Below are 13,951 nucleotides of genomic sequence, written 5' to 3'. Positions count from 1 at the left end.
ATAGAACTTGTTGTCACAAGGAATGGTTGAACAGAATCGATGCATTTAAGGGGAAGCAGGATGAGCATTTGAAGGAGAAGAAATTGAGGATTATGATGGTAGATTTAGATTCGGAACAGTGCAAAAAGGCTTGGGTGGACTGGCTCTATATCCTATGTCACAGTGCCTACACCTTTAATGCACTATGGGATGTCCTGATGTTGTGACAAGCACTATATAAATGCAAACTCTTTGTTTCATTCTTCATAAGCACACTCATTCGACTTGGATGTCCAAATAATTGAGGTGCAGATTGGGTAGAGCTGTAGCACGTGACTTGAAAGTCTGGATGTTGCTAATACAGGACTTGAACTGACTAAAATCTTTTATCTCGTAACCCAAAATACTGGTTTAAAAACTCTGTTAGTTACCTAACTAGAGCCACTCTACCTGTTCTGACATTAACTTTCACAGGTATAACGTTGGAAGGATTGTAACCCCGTGTGACAGCTCTCCGTTCAATCAACTTCCATCAGTCAGCGATCATAGAAACCGTACAGTGCAGAAGGAGGCCATTCGCCCCATCGAGCCTGCACCGATGACAATCCCATGCAGGCCCTATCCCCGGGACCCCATGCTAATTCCCCTGACACTGAGGGGCAATTTAGCATGGCCAATCCACCTAACCCATACATTGTTGGACTGAAAGAAGAAACCGGAGCACCCGGAGGAAACCCACACACATGGGGAGGACGTGCAAACCCCACACACAGTGACCCAAGGCTGGAATTGAACCCGGGTCCCTGGTGCCGTGAGGCAGCAGTGCTAACCACTGTGTCATTGTGTCGCCCATATGTTGAGTAGTTATTCATTAACATCAGAGAGTACTTTAGACCTGTCTGCCTTGGGTATCAATTAAAAGTATTGTTAACCCTCCTTCCCAGTAGAAATCACCCAACTTTTTCATAAAGCTGGAATAACCAGATTTCATTGTGATTTTGTAGCAACCATTCTGAGCGTGGGAATTGGTGCTCATCAGCAGCTAAACAAGTTGTGTTTTTCTAAGTCTTTTGGAAGTTTAGTCACTCCAGCAGGCATCCAGTGATTTGCATATAACCGTCATCTCCTGAAAACTGGGACGTAATTTTGGGATTGGGGTTTTGGATTCTAGCCAGAAGGTTAGAGGTGAGACCGGCCAGGAATACAATACACCTGAAATATCTCCTTCGTCTGACTCTGCCACCACTCTACACCCTAGCTATGACTGTAACACTACATTCTGCACCCTCTCCTTTCCTTTCCTCCCCTATGTTACTCTATGAACGGTATGTTTTGTCTGAATAGCGCACAAGAAACAATACTTTTCAGTGTCTTACATGTGACAATAATAAATCAAATTATTGCATAAAATTCACCAACTCTTAGAACGAGATTCAATAATTTGAAACTAAAATGGAAAGTACTGGAAAATCCCAGCCGGTCTGACAGCATCTGTGAAGAGAGAATAGAGCCAACGTTTCGAATCTGGATAACCTTCGTCAGAGCTGACCATGACAAAGGGTCTTCCAGACTCCAAACGTTGGCTCTATTCTCTCAGATGCTGTCAAACGCGCTGAGATTTTCCAGCGTTTTCTGTTTTTGTTTCAGATTCCAGCATTCGCAGTATTTTGCCTTTTACCTCTAACAATTTGAAAGTGGGAGCAAGGAAATGCTTTGCACCAGTAAGACACTCTTCCACCACCTTCCGTCGGGAAAAAGATGCAAAAGTCTGAGATCACGTACCAACCGACTCAAGAACAGCTTCTTCCCTGCTGCTGCCATTAGATTTTTGAATGGACCTACCTCGCATTAAGTTGATCTTTCTCTACACTCTCTAGCTATGACTGTAAGACTACATTCTGCACTCTCTCATTTCCTTCTCTATGAATGGTATATTTTGTCTGTATAGCGAGCAAGAAGCAATACTTTTCACTATGTTAATACATGTGACAATAAATCAAATTGATCATGTAAGGCTGCATTCATTTATAGGACACACGTGATGTGGGATGTGGTTTCTTCTATTTAAATTTAGCAGTCCTATTTTTAAATTGAGACTGACAAAATGCAGACTCTTATTTGCCTGTATTTGTTTAATAGCTGCACGCTCTGTATGATTTTTGAGTGTATCTGAAGCACCAAGCAGTGCGTACTGCGTCATACACATTTTTCTTGTTATTCATAGTTACTTGTAGTTAATCATAGTCAGCAACCACATGACCTGGGACAGGCAGCTATTTCACAATGCACGTTGAGAGCAGGATTTAGCCAGCCCATTGGCCGCAGGTGCAATTGGGCAGCGCAGTGGTTAGCACTGCTGCCTCACAGCACCAGGGACCTGGATTCGATTCCCATCTTGGGTCACTGTCTGTGTGGAGCTTGCACGTTCTCCCCGTGTCTGCGTGGGTTTCCTCCGGGTGATCTGGTTTCCTCCCACAGTCTGAAAGACGTGCTGATTAGGGTCTTTGAGGGAGTATTTAGCACGGCTAATGTACCTGAACAGGCGACGGAGTGTGGCAACTAGGGAATTTTCACAGTAACTTCATTGCAATGTTAATGGCAGCCTAACTTGTGACACCGATAAATAAACTTTAAAAAAAAAATCTCCTCATGGCCAAAAAATATCACGAGAGGTCAAAAATGGGATTTGCACCAATGTGATTTCAGGACTCGAAGACCATCATTCTGGGCCCTCCCTGATGGTGTGATCAGGTTCGTGCCCAGGAAGGGCGTGAACCAGATTTGAATGAATTTGAATGCATTTTAATCTAATTGAAGTTGAATCTCCAGATCTCATTGAATCTCCCCACCCAGCAGTGTGATGTCACGCGGGGGAAAATGAGGAACCAGGCGCCATGGCCTCCGTGAGGGAGGTGGTGAGCCACCCGTCTCCATCTTGTACCAGGGTGTACAGGGGGATGGTTCCTGTTGGCCAGCTCCAGGAAGAAGATGGTTCAAGGGTGTTTGGGGTGTGGTGAGTTCGGGGGTTCCTCCAGGATGGGGGTCGTGGTTGTGTGTTGTCCTGAAGTCTGCAGGATTTTCTTTTGCTAAGTGCCTAAAAAAATTGCGATCTGGATCGCACGGTCGGAACCGGTGGGATTCACACTGACTTTCACGCCGGAAATAACAGTTTAGGTGGGATTCTCTGGCCTGGCGGCCACCCCGTGTTTCTCGGTGGTGGGAGGCGGCCCGTGTTTGCCAGTGGCAGTGGGATCTGCTGGTTCCGCCACTCCCGCATTGTCAAAGAAATTCCCACTGATCCCACCGCACGCTACTGGAAAACCCACAACGGGGATGGGACTATTCCGCTGTCGTGACGAGTCACGATCTTACCCTTTCTTATTTTTACGAAAATTTTGCCCCTCGATGTTGCCCCTCATATATATTATAATTATCCAAATAATATGCTTCTTTTCCAGTGGAATTCCTGGAATAGGCTCCAGTGTTGCAGAGCAGGTGAAAGGGTAGCCTTCTCCCAAACCTCTTTATTGTTTTTTCTCTTCTGAACATACGAAATAGGAGCAAAAGTAGGTCATTCGCCCCTTTGAGCCTGCTCCGCCATTCAATAAGGTTATGCCCAATCTGTTTGCATTTCTAATTCCACATTCCCATCTACCCCCAATAACCTTTGCCTCCCTTGTCTAACAAGAATGCAGCCACTTCCTGCCTTAAAAATATTCAATGACTCTATTGCACCATTTTATGAGGCAATGAGTTCCTAAACACAACTGCCTTGACGAGATGGTTGGGACAAGTACAAAGGATCATGCGTAGCTGCACGGCTGAGTTTGGTCTACAATGGTTAAATGGTCTGCGAACGCTCACTCCCTCAGCTTATGCATGGCCATCCAGCCTAGATCCATGGAGTGTCTGCGGAATATTCTCTGAGTAAGGACTTGAAGCATTCAGGAGAGAAAGGGTCAAAGATATAATTAAAAGCAGCATTCACAACCGTTGAGCTATAAAAACTTTAGCTATGAAATAAACAGATACGTTTATAATGGACATAGTCCATTGCAAAATGTCTGTCAACAGTGAATATGTGTTTAACAACTACTGGTTGTTGACATCCACAGGTGACTCCTTTGAGGAGGATTACTGTTGAAGGGTGGAATTTGTTGGGAGCTTTTATAGGTTTCAACCATATTGAGGATTTCACGCACCCGGACATACACTCTTCCACCTTTTTCCGTTGGGGGAAAAAGATACAAAAGTCTGAGATTATGTACCAACTGACTCGAGAACAGCTTAGAGTCAGAGGATTACAGCATGGAAACAAGCCCTTTGGCCCAACTTGCCCATGCTGCCCATTTTTGTTAACCACTAAGCTGGTCCCAATTACCCTGCGTTTGGCCCAGATCCCTCTATACCCATCCTACCCATGTAACTGTCTAAATGCTTTTTAAAAGACAAATTGTACCCGCCTCTACTACTACCTCTGGTAGCCTGTTCCAGACACTCTCCACCCTCTGTATGGAAAAAAATTGCCTCTCTGGGCTCTTTTGTATTTCTCCCCTCTCACCTTAAACTTACGCCCTCTAGTTTTAGACTCCCCTACCTTTGAGAAAAGATGTTGACGATCTAACTGATCTTCCCTGCTGCCATCAGACTTTGACTGGACCCATCTTATATTAAGTTGACCTTTCTCTACACTCTAGCTATGACTGTAACACTACATTCTGCACCCTCTCCTTTTCTTCTCCCCTATGTACTCTATAAATGGTATGCTTTGTCTGTATAGCGGGCAAGAAACAATACTTTTCACTGTATCCCAATACATGTGACAAAAATAAATCAAATCCTTTCACTTTCCTCACTTTTTCTTTGTCATCATTGTCACCCACCCGCACTTGCTTAGATTCACACCGGGTAGCTTATTGACACTCAAAATGAATGCTACTCTTTGTTGTTCTCAGTGAAACTTTGCATGGATTTGTTTATTCATGGATGATAAAAGCACCACTGACTTTTGTATGATGAGTAGCAAGCGGGCTATTGGCACACAAGATTGAGATGATGTGCTTTTCACAATTTCCAAAGAAATATTCTTCTCAAATCCCGACTGGCATATATATACTTTTTTAATGGACTTATTTTGGGGACATTGTTGTAGATGTGCTTTAGTTCAGCAATGGAACTGTGGTGAACCATCGTTGGTTCACCACTGGGGTTTGTTACCATGTTACTGTTGGGCTAGGGTGTTATTACTGTGGGGGTTGTACTATGTTGTTGGGTTAGGGTGTTTACCTGTTATGAGAGTTATCGTGGCACATTCCAGTGGGGTCCCGCCTCCGGTGGCAGGGTATAAGACCCCCTGCTCCGGCAGGACCCCTTCAGTCTGAACTGGTGTATTCGTGTTAGTAGTTCCCTTGTTACTTTATTAAAGCCTTCAATACCGAAGCCTTGATTCCATGTGCTTATTGACGCGCATCAATTTAATAAAGTAAACAGAAAACTCACAACTGTGCAACAAGAAAAAAAAACAGAGTATGGAACAGATCCTAAAACCGGATCGTCTGACACTGGACCCACGTGCGGTCGGTGCAGCTAACACATTCGACCATTGGTGGAAGTGCTTTGAGGACTACCTGGCAGCCTCGGTAGCTATCACTACGGACAGTGATAGACTCCAGGTCCTCCACGCGAGGGTAAGCGACACGATTTACCTAGCCATTCGTGCAGCTCCCACTTACCAGGGTGCCGTCGAGCTCCTAAAGAATAGGTACATTATGCCACCCAACGAGATACATGCTCGTTACCTCCTCGCTACACGACGTCGGCAGTCGGGCGAAACCATAGAGGATTATGCCAATGAGCTCCTGCAGCTTGCCAGGGGTTGCGACTGTAAGGACGTCTCCGCTGAGCAGTATATGTACGACCTCGCCCGAGACGCGTTCGTAGCAGGGGTAGGGTCCTCGTACATCAGGCTTAAATTGCTAGAAAAGGGGAAACTCAACTTGACCCAGGCAATGGGGATGGCCGTGAGGTTGGAGGCGGCGTCGAAGAGCTTGGCGCTGTACCCCGAGGACCACGTGCAGTCAACGTGGTTGGAGCAAGCTCTGCTCCCTCCTCGCCCCGCGAACCCGCGCTCCCAGACCGATTCGACGACGGCGGCAGCTCCAGGTGGCCAGCGATGCTATTTTTGTGGAGGGGCCAAGCATCCACGGCAACAGTGTCCGGCAAGAACGGCAATCTGCAGCCAGTGCGGTAAAAAAGGCCACTACGGCAAAGTCTGCAGGTCCAAACCTAAAAACGGCAGTGCAGCTTGTAACCCTCCAGAACGGAGACCATCTCTTTCGGCGTCGCAGTACCCACGAGGTCCGACCACGTGCGATCTCAGGACGGCACCATCGTGGCAGACAGAGGAGGAGGAAGACCACCAGGAGTCGCTGCGCTTGGCGCCCTCGCCCACGTGCGATTCATGGGGGCGGCCATCATGGTCCATGACGACTAGGAGCGACCAGCAGGGGTCCTCAGCATCCACATCGGCAGCATGCAGCAGCGACCAGCAGGGGTCCTCAGCATCCACATCGGCAGCATGCAGTGACGCCCAGGGGCCAACGGTGGCGTCGATCTCTCTGGATCAGACCAGGCATTACAGACTGGAACATTCTATGATGGAGGTAAAGGTTAGTGGCAGAACTGTGAATTGTCTGTTTGACAGTGGGAGCACCGAAAGTTTCATACACCCTGAAACTGCTAAAAGGTGTGGACTCCGGGTTCTCCCTGCCAAACAGACAATTTCCATGGCATCACAGTCCCGGTCTGTACCGATCCAAGGACGATGTATGGTAACTCTTGAGGTACAGGGCACAGTTTACGAGCAATACAGGCTCCTTGTGCTACCTCACCTTTGCGCGCCAATTCTCCTCGGACTAAACTTTATGGTCCACATGAAGAGTGTGATCCTACAGTACGGTGGGCCACTCCCTTCACTGGCAGTAGGGAATCAGCCGCAGCCTCCAAATTGCCCAAAGCGTCCCGCGTGCAATTTATCCACCCTGAAGATCACGACACCATCCCTTTTTAAAAATCTGGTACCTGGCTGCAAGCCCATCGCTAATAAAAGTAGGCGTTACAGCGCTGAGGACCGGATCTTTATTAGATCTGAGGTTCAGCGGCTCCTCAAGGAAGGGATCATACAGGCCAGTGCTAGTCCGTGGAGAGCGCAGGTCGTGGTAGTCAAAAGCGGGAACAAACCTCGGATGGTCATCGACTATAGTCAGACCATTAATAGATACACGCAGCTGGATGCGTATCCTCTCCCGCGCATTTCTGATATGGTCAATCAGATTGCGCAGTACCGAGTGTTTTCTACCATAGACCTTAAGTCCGCCTACCATCAACTCCCCATCCGCCCAGAGGACCGACAATATACGGCTTTTGAGGCGGATGGTCGTCTATACCAATTCCTCAGGGTTCCATTTGGTGTCACCAATGGGGTCTCAGTCTTCCAGCGTGCTATGGACCGAATGGTGGACCAGAACGGGTTGCGGGCTACCTTCCCGTACCTGGATAACGTCACCATCTGCGGCCATGACCAGCAGGACCACGACACGAATCTCCAACACTTTCTGCGCACTGCATCTCGCCTGAATCTGACCTATAACAGGGAGAAGTGCGTATTCCGTACGCGTAGGTTAGCCATCCTCGGATACGTGGTGGAAAACGGGGTCATTGGCCCTGATCCAGACCGTATGCGCCCACTCACTGAACTTCCCTTGCCCGCTAGCACGAAGGCACTGAGGAGATGCCTCGGGTTCTTTTCATATTATGCACAGTGGGTCCCCAACTACGCGGACAAAGCTCGTCCGCTCATTAAGTCCACGACCTTCCCACTTACGCCGGAGGCCCAATTGGCCTTCAAGGTTTTGAAGAGCGACATCTCGAAAGCCACGATGCACGCGGTGGATGAATCCATCCCTTTCCAGGTGGAGAGTGATGCATCTGACTTCGCCCTAGCCGCCACACTAAACCAGGCAGGCAGGCCCGTCGCGTTCTTTTCCCGCACCCTTCAAGGCCCAGAAATTCGGCACTCAGCGGTGGAAAAGGAGGCTCAGGCCATTGTGGAGGCAGTCAGACACTGGCGCCATTACCTGGCAGGTAAGCGGTTCACCCTGATCACGGATCAACGATCCGTGGCGTTTATGTTCAGTAACACGCAGAGGGGCAAGATCAAGAACGATAAGATCTTGCGGTGGAGAATTGAGCTCTCCACCTATAATTACGATATTATGTATCGTCCAGGGAAGCTCAATGAGCCCTCGGATGCCCTCTCGCGCGGAACATGCGCCATCATGCAGGAGGACCGCTTGAAGGCTCTCCACAATGATCTGTGTCATCCTGGAGTCACCAGACTCTACCACTTCATCAAAGCCCGCAACCTGCCCTACTCGGTGGAGGATGTCAGGTCAGTAACTAGAAGCTGTCGGATTTGCGCAGAATGCAAACCACACTTTTATCGACCAGACCGGGCACAATTGGTCATGGCCACTCGCCCTTTTGAGAGGCTGAGTGTGGATTTTAAGGGCCCCCTTCCCTCAACGGACCGGAATGTCTATTTTCTCAATATAATAGACGAGTATTCCCGGTTTCCGTTTGTTTTCCCCTGTGCGGACACGTCAACTGCCACCGTCATCAAGGTTTTCAGTGAACTTTTTACCCTGTTCGGGTACCCCTGCTACATTCATAGCGACAGGGGCTCGTCGTTCATGAGCAACGACTTGAGGCAATTCCTGCTCTCATTCGGGATTGCCTCTAGTAGAACCACGAGCTACAACCCTAGGGGTAACGGACAGGTGGAAAGGGAGAATGCTACAGTCTGGAAGGCTGTCCTACTGGCACTGAAATCCAGGGGCCTTCCAGTCTCCCGTTGGCAGGAGGTCCTTCCAAATGCGCTCCATGCTATCCGCTCCCTCCTGTGTACGGCAACGAATGCTACTCCCCACGAGAGGATGTTCTCATTCCCTCGGAAGTCGTCCTCGGGGACCTCATTGCCAGCCTGGTTGACGTACCCAGGACCCGTCCTTCTGCGGCGCCATGTGAGGGCTCGCAAGTCCGACCCCTTGGTCGAACCGGTCCAACTCCTCCACGCCAACCCTCAGTATGCCTATGTGGCATATCCTGACGGGCGAGAGGACACTGTCTCCATTAGAGACCTGGCGCCCGCAGGGGACGTAGCAACCCCTGTCGCTCCTATTCCCCCAGTCACAAATCCACTACTCCTCATTACTTCCCCAGACGTGGCGCGGTCAGATCCGGGACCAGTGCATAACACTTTTACTCCCATGTACAGCTTGCCTGAGACTCGGAGATCGGCGCCACCATCATCATCACCACCACCACTACCACCAAACGTTCCAGGATCCCCTGCACCATCGCCTCACCAGGGCCGGCCGGCCCGGGAGTCCTTGAGGGGACAGCCAGACGTTACTTTAAGAGCGCCACCACAAGCACCTGCTCCGTTTTCGCAACCGGTGTTGAAGAGATCGGCACCTGCTCCGGTTTCGCAACCGGTGTTGAGGAGATCGCAGCGTCGGTGCGGTCCTCCAGACCGTCTGGACTTGTGAATCCTGTGACTTTTCTGTTATTGTCTTGTTATATGACCTGTTTTTCGTCCACCCCGCCACCTTTTGTTCTTAAAGGAGGGGTGAATGTGGTGAACCATCGTTGGTTCACCACTGGGGTTTGTTACCATGTTACTGTTGGGCTAGGGTGTTATTACTGTGGGGGTTGTACTATGTTGTTGGGTTAGGGTGTTTACCTGTTATGAGAGTTATCGTGGCACATTCCAGTGGGGTCCCGCCTCCGGTGGCAGGGTATAAGACCCCCTGCTCCGGCAGGACCCCTTCAGTCTGAACTGGTGTATTCGTGTTAGTAGTTCCCTTGTTACTTTATTAAAGCCTTCAATACCGAAGCCTTGATTCCATGTGCTTATTGACGCGCATCAGGAACAATGATTGTTACTTTTTCTGCTATCATTTATAATCTCCCACAGCGTAAGCTGCTTAAAGGGAGTTCGTTCTTTTTCATGATCCATTTGGCAATAATAATTTTTATGCGCCTCCTTCAAATTAGCACCAATTATGGTAACAAATGGGCTTCAGCTGTGCAATACCGAATTGATGTTTGACAATCTCTACCTGACATTATTTTTCCCACTAAGTTGGTAGTTTTGCAAGTCTGATAACATCAAAAATCTGTTGCTGGTTTTAAAAAAAAACCTATGGCAACCTCACCACTTCGGCTGTTTTAAGTGTGCTCTTTTGGCCAGTGGCATGTTCATGGCCACTAACCTAAACTGCCCCTTGTGTTTTAATCATTTAGAATTATAGAATCTCTACAGTGGGGCGGGAGGCCATTTGGCCCAATGAGCATGCATCAACAGCAATCCCACCCAGGCCCTATCGCCGTAACCCCACGTATTTAATCTCCCTGTTGCTAAGGGGCAATTTAGCATGGCCAGTGCACCCTAACCAGCACATCTTTCAGACTGGGAGGAAGCCAGAGCACCCGGAGGAAACCCATGCAGACATGGGGAGAATGTGTGCAGACTCCGGACAGGCAGTGACCCAAGCCGGGAATTGTACCTGGGGTTCTGACGCTGAGGCAGCAGTGCTGGCCACTGTGCCACCGTGTCGCCCCTGTATGGGCTGTAAAGATAGTGCTAGGTAAAGGAATATTGGGAAATCGAATCATTATCGTGTGTTTGTGTTATAATCTTTCCAAATTATTTGTCTGCTGCAATATAGTTCATTTTTCTTTTGATTTCATAAATATTTTATTCTTTGTTTTAAGAGTTCATCAGCAGATTTCCCTGAGTTTGTTTCCAGAAACCATGGAGGAAAATTAATGTTCAAGTCAAGTTTCGCTCAGGGATCTAACTTCCCAGTGTTAATATCAGCTGAAATCGTGACAGTAACATGTCTTGAAGTTCAAAATAGCAATGTAGCTGATTAACCATTTTTAGCCCCCCCCCCTCCATGGTATAAAATTATAAATAACATGCATTAACGGCGCCTATTTATATTTCACTCGTGAAGAATTCAAATTCTTCACCTTATCCTCACTGGTGAAACATCTTGGCCGTTGTTTGTGCTCTAGAATAAGTTGACAGTTTTAATGTTTAAAGTTTATTTATTAGTGTCATAAATAGGCTTACATTAACACTGCAATGAAATTACTGTGAAAATCCCCTAGTTGCCACACTCTGCGCCTGTTCGGGTACACTGAGGGAGAATTTAGCACGGCCAATTCACCTAACCAGCACGTCTTTCGGACTGTGGGAGGAAACAGACATGGGGATAATGTGCAGACTCCACAGAGACAATGCCCCAAGCTGGGAATTGAACCTGGGTCTCTGGCGCTGTGAGGCAGCAGTGTCACCACTGTGTCACCGTCCCGCCATGTGTGGGTTTTTGATGCTGAATGCTGGTCCTTGATCAGGTAATGGTTTAAAAGTAAGAATGCTTGTGTCAATTTTACGGCCTATCTGTCAGTGATGAGTGAAGTACTCTCGCCCGCTTCATTCATTACTAACCACACGGAAACTGAAACACTTCTTCTTTTAGCAGGCTCTAAACGCAGACAAGTGGCACAAGGTCATGTATTTCGGCTGGTGACTTTTGACCCATGCAGGATACACGTTTTTACACGTAATGCTGTGAGTTAACTTCTTATTTGGCATGCAAGTCCTGCTTTGGTTATGGAACAGGAAGTACAAATATCTGGCTAAACCGGCAAGTTGCCCTCCTTTGTGTTGTGGGTGCGCAAGCATGTGAGATTTTCACACCGCAGGTTTTGCACGAGGATTTGAAGCAAGTCTGCGCGCTTAACACCATCGAATTATAACACTCACTCATTTTCTTTGGCCTCCTAACATGCTTATGTTTGGCGATTCGAGCTACGTAACACTTGAGGAAAGTACTTATGAGTACAGGTCTGTCACTGGTAGTGCTGTCGTGAACAAGGTAACACAATGGTTGAGGATTATCACGTGAACTTGCTCATTTAAGAGAGATTTTCTGACACGTTGCCACCTCCAGTATTTTTTTCATGCCAATATGTGAAACGAGCTTTCTGACAAACCGATTTAAAATACTCTGATCGATTGGTATTGCGGAAGACCTTTAATAGAGTCGCACTCTTTCACCTTCCTATACTTGCTCAGTGCTTCTTTCTTGTAAAGGTAGTTAGTGGCTGGAAATTTCATCCTGAGAAATGTGTCATCAAAGCGTAACGTAGGAGATGGATTGGGCCATTTAGTCCCTTGAGCCTGTCTTCCCATTCAACGAGGTAATGACTGATCTGTAAATGAAACCCCTCGACAATCTTTTGCCCCATATTGCTTCATATCTTCCATTTACAAGAATTTATCAATCTCCGATGTAAAATGAATAACTGATCCAGCATTGATTGAATTTTACAGAAGAGAATTTCAATTTTCTAACAAATTAGTCGAAGTGTTTCTCAGCTTGACTCCTGGGTCAAATTGTAAACTGGGCTCTTTAGTCACAGACTCCGTAACGACTGGACTTAGTTTCTGTCCATCCAGCCTATCCGTTCCCCTGAGCATCTCGATCATGGCACCTAAACAATTTAAACAAAATCCAGTGCAGGTGTATTTTCTAAACCCTTTATGCCCATCTTTAGTCCTCACGTATCGATTGGCTCAATATCACGGCTTCAGTGCCTTGCTAAGTTCAGTGCGCGCTCATTTCTTCCAATTTAACTGGTTCAAAATTGATTGAAGTCCAAATTTAAACTGATCCTTTCTGAGGCATGCACTTCATTGTCCGTCTCTTTCTGGCTTCAGCAGGAGTTAAAGATTGCATGTTCTTTACACTGTGTCTACTGTCAGGAGTGATGGTTTGAAGGCTTGGTACTAATTTTCATACTTAGAGTATGTGTTGTTAGTTCCATTTTTTTTTTCTACTCCCTAATTGCTATGTTGTTGATCCAATTGTTTACGCTAAATTTTATGTTTGATATATGCTAACGAGATTGGCAGGAAATTTGGGTACAAAATAGCTATTGTATCAATGAGGCCTCCGTCATTAGTTCCATTCCTTTGCCATTTGAACAAAGAAAAGTACAGCACAGGAACAGGCCCTTCGGCCCTCCAAGCCTGCACCGACCATGATGCCTGCCTAAACTAAAACCGTATAGAGTCCGTACCCTTCCGTTCCCATTCTATTCATGTATTCGTCTCGTTGCCCCTTAAATGCCACTATCATACCTGCTCCCACCACCTCCCCGTGCAGTACGTTCCAGACATTCACCACGCTTTGTGTAAAAAAAAAAAAAAAATGTTTTGTGCTCTCTTGATTGACTCTCTTCCCCACCCCGAAGCCAATTTCCTCCTCTTCCTAATTGGTGAGTTGCTCCTTTTAAGAGATAGTCATGGGCTAGATTTAATGGTGGCAATGGGGATCTTGCCTGCTGGCTGGAGAACCTATGAGAGCCCTTTGTTTGGGAAGGTCCACCACATCAAGTGCCACACGGGCACAGTGGTGGGCTTTCTCCGGGATCAAGGACCCTGTGGTCAGAAGATCCACCCTCTGACAGCTACCAGTCAATCAGAAGCACCATCAGGGAGGCAGTGGCTGCTGCCAATCTGGCACCCACCCTGGGCTTAGGATTGTTGTTGTTGGATTCCAGGACATGGGTGCGTGATAGCAGGAGAGGGGGTTGCGGGGTCTGGGGTCATGGGGAAGGTAGGATGAGAGAGTTCAGCATCCAGAGCTTTGGGGCGAGGGTGGGGGGGTCCCCATTTCTCAATTTTGGGTTGTCTTATCAGGCACTGAATGCCTTTGAATGAGGACAACCCTCCCCACCTCCCTGGGAGCCCACAAGCAACCTTGCATGGTCAAGTTAATACCAGCAGCAGCAAGATGAGACCTTCATGTGGGTATTGCTCGCTCACTTAAGGGCC

The 13,951-nt window shown here is 47.6% G+C and overlaps 1 protein-coding gene across 8 annotated transcripts in view; it reads left to right on the top strand.

Annotated features, from left to right (window-relative positions):
* The window catches only part of trak1a (trafficking protein, kinesin binding 1a), a 224,102-nt gene that overhangs the window by 82,544 nt on the left and 127,607 nt on the right, over positions 1-13,951 (top strand). For 4 of the 8 annotated variants that reach the window (XR_013495641.1, XM_078199636.1, XM_078199605.1 and 1 more), the window contains exon 2: positions 11,589-11,680. The exons of 2 other annotated variants lie outside the window; for them this stretch is intronic. Coding sequence is in view for 5 of the 6 variants with exons in the window: in XM_078199636.1 (XP_078055762.1) it covers positions 11,676-11,680 (5 nt within the window). In the remaining variant the exon portion in view is untranslated. The remainder of the gene's footprint in view (positions 1-11,588; positions 11,681-13,951) is intronic. 2 more of the 8 variants (XM_078199613.1, XM_078199622.1) reach the window with 2 other exon arrangements.

This window comes from Mustelus asterias, chromosome 2 (genome assembly GCF_964213995.1).
Source record: "Mustelus asterias chromosome 2, sMusAst1.hap1.1, whole genome shotgun sequence".
NCBI classification, from domain to species: Eukaryota; Metazoa; Chordata; class Chondrichthyes; order Carcharhiniformes; family Triakidae; genus Mustelus; species Mustelus asterias.
This window is presented reverse-complemented; position numbering and strand designations above follow the sequence as displayed.